At 41.7% G+C, this 11157-nt stretch overlaps 1 protein-coding gene across 4 annotated transcripts in view; it reads right to left on the bottom strand.

Annotated features, from left to right (window-relative positions):
* Positions 1-10684, bottom strand: part of LOC119423414 (protein kinase C and casein kinase substrate in neurons protein 2) — a 13118-nt gene extending 2434 nt beyond the window's left edge. Inside the window, exons 1-9 of one of the 4 annotated variants that reach the window (XM_037690801.1) lie at positions 10492-10684; positions 9084-9158; positions 8854-9010; positions 8478-8713; positions 4882-5037; positions 2709-2884; positions 2342-2462; positions 1129-1196; positions 916-995 (exon numbers count right to left, since the gene is read on the bottom strand). In XM_037690801.1, the coding sequence (XP_037546729.1) occupies positions 916-995; positions 1129-1196; positions 2342-2462; positions 2709-2884; positions 4882-5037; positions 8478-8713; positions 8854-9010; positions 9084-9140 (1051 nt within the window). In that variant the 5' untranslated portion in view covers positions 9141-9158; positions 10492-10684. Of the gene's footprint in view, positions 1-915; positions 996-1128; positions 1197-2341; positions 2463-2708; positions 2885-4881; positions 5038-8477; positions 8714-8853; positions 9011-9083; positions 9159-10198; positions 10292-10491 lie in introns of those variants that run through there. The other 3 variants (XM_037690799.1, XM_037690802.1, XM_037690800.1) reach the window with 3 other exon arrangements.
* Between the last annotated feature and the right edge of the window lie 473 nt (positions 10685-11157).

Below are 11157 nucleotides of genomic sequence, written 5' to 3'. Positions count from 1 at the left end.
GATGGGGAGCATGCAGTGACCGGTGATCATGACAGGAAGTATACATGTTGCCAGATCAAGAGGAGGAGATGGTGACAGATGCTCTGCTGGAGGGCATGTTCAGTCATTTTGGGGCTGTGAATATACTCCACAATGACCAGAGCAGGAACTGTGTCCAAGATTTTTGCTACTTTGTATGAACGTCTGGGCATGCAGAAGACACACACTACACCATTGCACCCTCAGAGTGATGACTTTGTGGAACAGTTTAACCACATGCAGCAGCAACTCACCATCCTCACTGCCCAGTCACTAATGCGACTGGGACAGACAAATCCCTCTGGTCCTAATGGCTTATTGTTCAAGTGTCTACAGTTCCACATGCTGCAACCCTGCCATGCTAATGTTGGGCCAGGAGATCCGGACAACGGCAGAGCTGGCTTTTGAAAAACTGTCAGACCGCGATGGAGACACACCAGGCTGGAGTATGCCTGGAAGCTGCATGATTGGATGGAGATGGCACACACATTTGCCCGAGGTCAGCTGTGTAATATCTGTGCCCATAAGCCTTATGGCATAAGGGGTAAATGTTCCAGGTTCTGAAGTGTGTTGGTGCTCAGTGTGCAAGGTGTGTGTGTAAGACAGAGAAAGAAAGGTGAGACGGGGTGAGCATGTGAGTTGTGGATGTGACAGCAGCTCCTGTTGCACGTTTTTTGGTGGTGTTGTTAATAAATGCTCTAATGAGCACACAGGTGGCTGTCGGCCACCTTATTTTGCATGCTGAGGGGCATTACTATATATATATATATATATATATATATATATATATATACATATATATAATATATGATTGTATCTTAATGCTCAAACATTGGATGTAACTGTAGTTTTGCGTGCCTATCTTTCTGTAGCACTGCTTTATGCTTCATTTATCACCTGCTTTAAAGGACAGCTCATCAGCTTCCTCTCCCACGTAGTCATACAACGCTTTCACCTTCACACCCCCGATCATCACTCTGGAAGGAGAAAACTTACTTCAGGCTGTCAGTATGATGTGGGCTCAAACATTTATCATTCAACTCAATGTTGTTATCATTCATTCATAGAAGGCTTACATATAAAATGAACACACCGTTCAGGATAACTTACGGTCGACTTTCTTTCCCCTTCTGGTCTCTTTTTTTTCTCTTTAGCTTTTTTACAGGTGGGACCCATTGCTGAAAAAAATATAAATAAATAAAAAATTATGGCAGGACAATACTATGGAAGCCCATTTCCGTCATGATAGAAAAAATAAAAGCCCAACAGGAAGTCATAATTTCGAGCTTTAAAGTCATAATTATGAGAATAAAAGTCATAACTTTAATAAGTTTTAAAATTCATAATTTTGACTTTTAACATTAGTTAAAAATCATAATTTCGAGTTTTAAAGTCATAATTTCAACTTTTCTAATTTAATTTTGAAATTTGTCCCTTGCCGGACACCGTGACTCTATAGGGATGCAACTTCCTGTCAGACACCAGTAGTTTTCCTGCATAGCACATGGATTCATTCATTCAATGCATGTCCCTCTGCCTTCAAACATCAATCCTTTTAAATAAAGGTATGTAATGTATGCATCTTTTCATCGCCACTTTATGTCGCATTTAGTATCGAAGCCCATTCCCACTATGGAATAAAAGCCCAATAGGAAGTCATAATTGAGTTTTAAAGTCATAATTACAAGAATAAAAGTCATAATTATGACTTTTTTCTCGTAAGCATGATTTTAAAAGTCAAAATTATGACTTTTATTCTCATTATTATGACTTTAAAACTCATAATTATGACTTTTATTCTTGTAATTATGACTTTAAAACTCAAACTTAGGATTTCCTGTTGGGCTTTTATTTATTCTTTCATGGCGGAAATGGGCTTCCATACATATTAATCATATAGTATGGTACAAGCATTTTAGGGGGAGTGGTGGCACAGAGGTTAGAAGATGGGCTTGTGATCAGAAAGTCGTAGGTTCAACTCCCGGTACCGTTAACATCAAAATGTGGGTGGAAAAGGTGGAACACCCACCCACCCCTCCACCCTCATTCGCCCCACCCTGGGCCCCCGAGCAAGGCCCCTAACCCCCACCCACCATCTGCTCCCTAAACAGGTCTCTCTTGAAAATGAGTTCTTGTGGCTCAATGAGACTACCTGGATAAATAAAGGGTAAAAAAAAAAAAAAAAAAAAATTTAAACATGATGTAAAATAATGGTATATATTTCTTTTTATTTATGTCCAGTCAAGAAGTGGCTTACAATTGATGGAAACTAATAACTCGGTTGAGTTGGAGCCTTATCTGCATGTATCATAGTAAAACTCACCTCAATCTTTGGCCAGTCGGTCGGCATGCCAGGCCCATGGTTATTCTTCCACCATTTGAGATCGTCTTGCTCATCAATGGACATCAAAGTCTGATGGAGCTCACTGTAAACAGCTTTCACACTAACAAGAATAAAAAGTAAAGATGTAAATTATGAGTGCACGCTGCCAAAGACTAAAAGTCAGTTATGTTTTTCTTTGTGCAAAATTTGCCTGTCATGTTAACAAAGTATCTCATGACTCGCTGGACGGATTTGAATAAAACTCAGAAAGCAATTACTGGATGTAAATGAACTTTTTGGAGTCAACCCAATCCATTCCTTCAATCATCCTGGCATTATGGAAGTGAACCACACTTGGATAACTCGCCTCTCGTTGTTCGTGATGTCCAGATGTCTGTGGATGGAGAGAAACGCTTGCTTCAGAAAGCTGATCCTCTTCCTCTCTTCTTCCTGTGACTGCTCAAAAATGGCCTCCATTTCCTCCATGTAGCGAGGTGTGAACGACGACACATCCTCCAGCAACTTTTCGTATCGATCCTTAGCCTGCAAGCAGTCCAGAAAAAATCTTTTTTTGATGAAGAGTTGAAAATGCTCCCCAGAATGAGCCTTTGTATTTCTTTCGTGGAGGATATAAAGTGTGTAAATCATCCCATGCTGGTCTCTATAAACACTAAGCGCAGTAACATTAACACATCCCCATACAAGGGAAATGCCTGGAGCAGAAAGTTATGGTCGGGTCACATGCTTTGAGTTTCCCAAGAGATGAAATATTACCACATGCAGTGGGTCGACAAAATTCCTTTGAAACTCAGATCTATATTGTCTTAGGAATATGATAAAAATAAACTTAATGCGTTTTTAAAAAAAAAAATCAAAATAGTGCTCAAAGTGTGGTGGGTGGGGGAGGTTTGGTACTCTTATCAACACCCAACCCATCTGTGATATCACATCATTGGGTGCCATCACTTTTCTAATCTGACAACTTTTGTCATTTGTTCTGAAAGTTTATTGTTATATAACACTGGAGTCATTACTGGGCAATGACATTAAATCATTATTTGTTCTATGGGCCAAAATACAGAGACAGTTAAAGACTTAGTCTGATTTGAAGCAGTTTTCTTCATAAACACATCAGGAGTTTCACTCACTGACAGTCAAAGTGGAAGGGTTGCTTCCCATAAAATAAGGCACCTGATACAGAGGCTACCAGATGTGTTGCTCCTCCTCTCTCATGTTAGTAATCGACTTCTTGTATGGCCAAGACTTCAATATTGTCCAAACAGATTTTCTGTTTTTTACAGTAATGCTCTCCCTTTCTGTGCTGCTGTTTCATCAACACAAAATATTTTTTACGTACAATTGCTGCATCGATTCAACAATTCAAACGACCAGCTGTGCCTTCTGGGGCTCCTTGCTAAAGTTTTAACAAATCTTTGGTCCTCATGAGTCAGACGTCACTCGATCCTCTAACCAAACCCAGTCAGAAGCAGTGGGTCATGACTCCTGGTTTTCATTGTCCTTTGGGTTTCGGAAATTACATGGATCAACCTTAGCTTATTTGGTTGGAGTGGTTTAAAACTGTGTTTTTCAAAGTGCGGGCTGTGGCCCCCTGGGGGGGCCGCCAGAGTGTGCTAGGAGGGCCTCAGAAAGCTGGAGAGAAGAAGGTGAAAAAATAAAAAATAAAAATAGTAATAATAATAATAATAAAAATTGCACACTAGGGCAATCTGTATCTGTCATTTCCAGTTAAGCACAACTGAGAGAGAAGTTAGATTTCTTTTGTTCTTCTGGTCAACAGTTTGTTTGTTTGTTTTTCATTAGGAATATAATAGTGTTTAAAACATGTTAGTTAATAACATTTTTATGCTAAGCAGCTGGAATAATTAATTGAATATAGTGAATAAAAGTCAAAACATTCTAAAAGTTGATGTTTGTTTACATATTTTGTAGCATTCCAACAATTTTCAGTCAGGTCATCTGGACAGTTACTTTTTTTTCCTGAAATTTTCACCTTCCATCCAGAAGGCTTCATTGGTCAAAGAAACACACAACACAAAATCGATTCTTTCCCCAAACAGCTTACTCCAAAGTGGAACAAACCAGTTATGTTGGTGCTAAGATGGTGTCTTTGGCACACCCCCTTCTCTGGAGCCGGCCCTCTTCCTCGTCAACAGTCATGTCAAACTGGTTCAAAACCAAAAAAGTCAATAATCCAGGTATACAATCCAACAATTTTCAGTCAGGTCATTTGGACATTTTGTAGCATTGTTTGTGGGTTTGCGAGGGGGGCCTCGGCCAGAAGCTAATGCTGTTTGGGGGCCATGGCATGGACATGTTTGAGAACCCCTGGTTTAAAAGACTGAACTGTACAACAGTTTGTGATTCTCATCCACTGACGCTGAGTATCTGTGAGTTTATGAGAAGTGGCGGTATGCTAAGGATGAAAATTTAGAAGTGCTAGTACTGTGAGTACCAGCTCACTTTGAGCACTGATTCAAAAATAAACTGAAGTTCTGCAGTAGGTTAAAGTCTCTCCTCACCTTGTCTTTCTCCTCTGCAGCTTTCTCTTTGGCCTCCCTGATCTTCTGCTTTTTCGCTTCACTCATCTCAGAGTTTTCATTCGCTTGCTTCTCTTTGTCGAGAGCTGCTTGCTCCGTCTGACAGGACTTGTGGTATGCGACCCGGACCTTCTCCAACTGTTAAAGATACATTCACATGTGTAGTATTAATATTATTCAAACCAGTCTCCATGTCAGAACAGTTCAATATTAGTTTTATGCTAAAAGCAGCAGAACTGAGGGATGTATTCTTGGGCCAGGACTTGGTGTCCTGACAGCCAAGAACAATGAGAAACAAAGGCTTCCAACATGTGGATGTCATGACAGCAGCTTGGTAACTGCTAGCTTAAAACTGTAAATGTGAGCAACAGATAATATTTTTAAAACTTAAAATAAAATTCTTCAGTGAGGATCGGTGTGTGTTGCTTGTCACCCCTGTGTTGATCTGGCTCCTACAAACCTGTCCCCTACTCTAATCACCTCAGGTGTCCTTCATTGTCAATCAAAGGTGTTCCTATATATTCTGTCTTGTCCCCTTCTCACTGTCCGTGGATTGTTCTCCTTCCTTTCATGTTCTGTTCCTGCTCCTCCCGTGATCACCTCCCCACATGTAAGTTTTGCTGCCACGTCAGCCCTTTTTGTTGTGAATAATAAATATCCTTTTCTAATCCACGAGTTCTGTCTGCACCCTGGATTCAACCTCACGCTCAGATAGTGACACGATGTTGAAAAAATCATTAGCATTTTTAAAATAAGGTCTTTGCATGTTAGCAAAATATCCCTTGAACCACTTGACAGACTTAAGTGAATCTCTCAGAAACAAACACAAACGTGCCTATCAGAGCTGGATTTGAAGATATGGAGCTAAAGATGACTGAGGTTGTGGTTTAGAGTCATTCACAACACATACTCTGAGCTCCAACAGGTTGTGTAAGATCTTTAATATTGCACGAGATCGTGAATAAAATTATTTTTTTCTGTTTGACTAAAACAGCTGCAAGTCTGTCACTTCGCAGCATAAGACGTTATGTTGAATTCTGGCAGAAAAGAGGGCAGACAATATGTATTCTTTCAAGAAATGCCAGGCTTTCATTATTATATGAATGTATGAAACTTTTGTACTCGGGTCCTAGTTGTCTGAACAAAAGCAAACTTTTTCTTCAGGCAGTTATGCTGCTACAGTGAACTTTTGTTCCACCTTTCAACACAAAGTTGAAATATCTGCCAAGGCTGCATTAGACTGCAAGTAAAATGTTCAACCACAACATTAAAACTGCTGACAAATTAAACTAATGACAGCGTGTTCGGCTGGGATGTTAATTGAATTTTTGCCGCCTGCTTAAACCTTACTCAAGCCTCCCTCTCACCTAAATAACTAAACTCCCTAGGTGTGGGCCTTTCCTTGCAGCTTCCCCCCCCCCCCCCCCCCAACACACACACACACACACAGCAGCCCAAAGACCCTGAAGTCATATCCCAGTTTAGTTAGAGCATACAAAAAAAAATGCCAAAGCCAGATTCACAAAGACCCAGAAGATCCACAGATTCCACAAGTTATTCCAGTTCTGACTTAATATAATTTAAGGTTGTGGTGGAACAGCTCACATGACTTCTATTAGTCTTTTAAGAATTAGTATTTCAAAATCTTTTTTTTAATTTTTATTTTTTATTTAGTCTTCCTCCAGGCTAGGCTATTGGTTAGCCAAACAAGAGCCCATTTTTATTTTTCAGCCTTATGAAACAACTCTTTCTTTAAAATATCATACTGCTGTTATGTATTAGCTAACTCAGCATTATTTAACATTCTTTAGCTCAAAAAAGCTTTTGATTCACCTGACAGGAAAATAATGATCAAAATTATACGAGCCTATGGTATTCCAGGGGAAAAAAAATAGACCAGGCCATAAACATCATGTTTAACAAATGGTAAATGGACTGTACGTATATAGCACCTTTTTATCTTGTGAAGATACTCAAAATGCTTTACATTACAATCTGTGCCTCATTTACCCATTCATACATCACTCTACTAGATCTATACAAAGACTAATCAGTGCTTCATCACATTCATACACCGATGGGACACACTTCGGAGGCAATGAGGGGTTCGTTGTCTTGCTCAGGGACAATTCAGCATGTGACTGCTGGTGGAATCGAACCCCCAACTCGAACCCCCAATCGCCCTCCAACCTCCCATTGGAGGGCGACGGCTCTAACCACTCAACCACAGCTGCCCTAACAACACATTTGTTGTCTGATGACAGTGAAACAAACTCTTTTGAAGTCCTAGCAGGGGTGCTACAAGGAGAGACCTTGCTCCATACCATTTTATTATCGTGGTGGACTTTGTAATAAGGCGTACCTTACAAGACCATGAACATCTTGTCTTTACGCTCAATAAAACTACTGCCAGGAATCAAAACCATCCAGAAAACGTAATCACTGACAATTTGCAGATGACCTTTGTCTGCTGTCAAACTGTGTCTGAGATGTAAATCTCTTTAACTCGCCTTGAAGCTGCAGCTCAAGAAGTTGGACTACAAATGAATGCCAACAAGACAGAAGTAATGATGTACAATGCTTCTGGGAAACTGAGTGCACTCACAGAAGACCTGAGCAAACAGATGAAGGATTACAGATATCTTGGAGCACGGCTCTCCTCCAGTGAGAAGGAACTAAGTGTCAAAAAAGCTCAGGCTTGGTCAGCAATCGTCAAACTCAATAAAATCTGGCATTCGTCACTCTCAAGGAAACTAAAGATAATGTTCTTTAAGGTAGCAGTTCAAAGAGTTCTTCTATATGGGCCAGAAACATGGTCACATCAAAACACAACAAAAGAGATTAAATGTGTGTTTTACTTGTCTGCTTATACCAGTGGTTCCCAACCCTGGTCCTTGAGGAACACCATCCTGTTTATCCATGTTTTAGTTGTTTCCCTGCTCCAACACATCTGATTCAGTGATTTAATTACTTCCTCGTGTTCTGCAGAAGCCTATTAATTACCCATTAATTAAAATCAGGTGTGTCAGAGCAGAGAAACAACTACAACGTAGCATGGTGTTCCTCAAGGATCACAGTTGGGAATCACTGGGACATGCACTCAGTGTCAAATGGCAATATAAGGTGACAAACAAGGGCCTTTACAAAGACCTCCCAGTATCAGAAGTGATTCAAATTAGATGACTTCATTTTGCTGGTCATTGTTCCAGAGCCAAGAAAGAATGTCTTAGATGGATTTTATTCTGGGAACCAGCACATGGTCCCAGAGGAAGAGGACCAGCAACCTCCTGCATCAACAGGCTGAAGGCTACAGGAATCTCTGTCCCTGACATGGATCGGAGCACATGTCGAGACATATATCAAAGAAATTCAACTACCTAACTAACTTAGCTGTTAGCCTAGCCTGGACAATGGCGTCCATATTTTTTCCCACACTCTGTACAGTATAGGTATTTTTAATTATTTGACAGAACATCTTTAAACATGACCAGCTAATCCTTTAAATGCATATTTATACATGTTCACATTTACGTCTTTGCACAAACAAGCAAGTTACAAATGACAAATCTGTGCTGGACCTTCTGCAGCTTTTTGGACCAGGGTTTCTGCGCTCGTGAAAAACTTGTGCTGTTGTTGTAGCTCTCCTTGAACCCACAGAAGATTTTCTTGGGAAACGTCTCCTTCTGCCAGGTCTTCACCCGCTCGCCTTCTTCTTCGGTGAGCGACTGAGCAATGGAGGAGTGGAGGGCAGACAGACGCTCGGTGGAGGTGAAAAAACACTGCCATGCCCTCATTAGGGAGCCGTAAAGAGGCCCTGGAGGAGCAAAAAATAGAGAAGCACAGCATGTGGAGGTGAGACTACCTACAGGTGATTTTAACCTGATGAGATAAAATGGTCACAATAGTTGAGTAGCTGCGTTTTTAGGTCAGCTGCTTTCTGTTGCTCATACTTACGAGACTCCACAATGGACTTCCACTTGTTGCTCCACTGGCTGAGCTGCTGAGCGTACTGTTTTTCCACCTTTGCTCTCTCCACGAAGCAAGCCATGATGTCATTGCAGGCCTGGAAGGACTGCTCAGTTCGGTGCACAGTACGCACATAGTTTCCCGGCTGCGAGGAAGAATGCAGAACAGATCAAGAACAACGCAGCAGCTGCTGTTTTGTTTAAAATAATAATCTTTACCATCCAGAAGCTCTGTTTCCTGGGATCCTCGGTGGGTTCTTTGCTGCGGCTCGCCATTGTTGGAGATTTTTCTGTCTCAAAAAGCAAATCTGTGTGCGTTATTACAGGTAGTTGTTAAACTGGTTCAGAGACACAACAAGCAATGTCTTTGATTGGCAGATGAGTCGTAATTTGCAACAGGTTTGACATCTATTTGGTGTCATGTGCAGAAACTTCCACCTAATCCCACTCAGTCTTGTCAGAGACCAAAGACATATCAGTCAGAACTGATCCAAGTGTCCCAGGCAGCTTTTTGCATAACACCCTCCGTCCAACGGACATATTATTTACACTGCACAAAGCTCGTACGCCCTCCAAACCTCTCTGCATGAGTGCGGGAACAGTCGTTCCAGTGGCGGACTGGAATTCACAGGGGTGGGACCTGCCAGCAGGAATAGAACAGCTGCTCCAGCATTCTTCCTGTTGCTTTCCCAAAATAAACAGCAGAGAAAAGGTCATCTTTCCCTTTGCTCTGACTAATACAAGACCTATTAGAAACACTGTCTCCAGCTCTGACTCCTCCTGCTGCTCATTTCACTGATCAGGACCAGAAGATTTTCTTCTTTATCTGGCTACAAGTGTGAGATATAAAGGATAACATTAGACATTTTCCCACATCAAGAGCGGCTCACTTCACGAGTGTAAATGAGAAGCAAAAGCCAAGAGATACGTGGACAAACGTGCAAAGGACATTCAGATTCAGGCCTATTTCTGTCTTTGTGTTGACACATCTCTGGATCGCTTCAAGGAAAGTGACTAAACACACCACAAGACTCCGCACTCATCACAAGGCTGAACTTGAGGAGAAGTTTCGGCTTGTATAAGAACTTTTTTTTTCATGCTTACATTAGCCTGTTTTTCCATAAAAAAAGTCCCCTTCTTGTGTGAGCTCCTGCAAGCTGAAACCAAATGAAAGTGCCTGTGGGTTCACACAAAAGTCACTTTTGACTTTATCCTGGTGCGAGAGCACATTTAAAACAGCAGTTTTATTCGCTCACACAAACTTAAATCCTAAAAACTCACAAGCTATGAAGAAATAAACAAATCAGTCATGCCTCGAAGCAACCATCACTTACATTTCTCTCTGAATCACCGATGATTACTCAAGTGATCACTTGTTACTGTAGTTCAAGGGCTGCTGAGGATCCTCTCCATGTCTGCCCCCCACCCCCTCCAACACATGTCCCCCCCCACCTCTTTACTCTCTTGCTGACCCAGTTTTCTCTTGGCGTTTAAAGTTACACACGCATGTTGTTGATCTCGAAGTGGGCGTGGGACAATTCAAGCCACGATCAAACAAATCAAAGCATTTGCACGGCAGTCGCTCTGATTGGCTTCAGGGCAAACGAAGGAAGAGGAAGAAACTCACCTCTGCTGCTCTCCTCCCACATGAGCTGTAATTCTAGTTTTCAGTCATACCCGGATCAACTTCTTGTTCTTTTTTCACTTTAACCTCATAATTTGCCTCTCTAAACTACTTGCTGAGTGCCTTCAGTGTCAGGTTGTTTAGCTTTTCTTGCTCTCTGTGACTATCAGCTCCACTCTGCTCTGTTATTAGAAAAACAGCTGGAGGAATCCCCCCCCACCCCCTTCTTCCCCTCTTCCTGCCCACCCCTCCCTCCGACTCTCTCAATATGGTGCTAATGAGATGCTGAACCATTCATTTTGTCTACTCACATGGCCACAGATTCATGTCAGGGTGGCACGCAGTCATGTGAGCCTGTTAGTGAGTGCATGACAGCAGCAGAGGAGGTACCATCTCTGTGACCCGCCAGTCTCTTTGTTGAAGCCTAGAAAGCACCAAACATTTTTATTTTAGAGCTTGACACACGAGGAGTTTAAGGGTGTCATCCAGAGTTTAGGTCTAATAGCTGCAGCCACTTTCTGGTCTGATATGAGCTGGCAGAGATGGACCACGATGACATGTCACCTTTAAACTTACATGGCAAAAACTTTTGAGGATCCGTTCCTCCAAATCCGAGGCCATGGTCTTGAGCTGGAAAAGGGTAGAGTGCCTCCTCTGGGTCGGGGAGGA

The sequence above is a fragment of the Nematolebias whitei genome, chromosome 17 (genome assembly GCF_014905685.2).
Source record: "Nematolebias whitei isolate Nwh7 chromosome 17, NemWhi1, whole genome shotgun sequence".
NCBI classification, from domain to species: Eukaryota; Metazoa; Chordata; class Actinopteri; order Cyprinodontiformes; family Rivulidae; genus Nematolebias; species Nematolebias whitei.
This window is presented reverse-complemented; position numbering and strand designations above follow the sequence as displayed.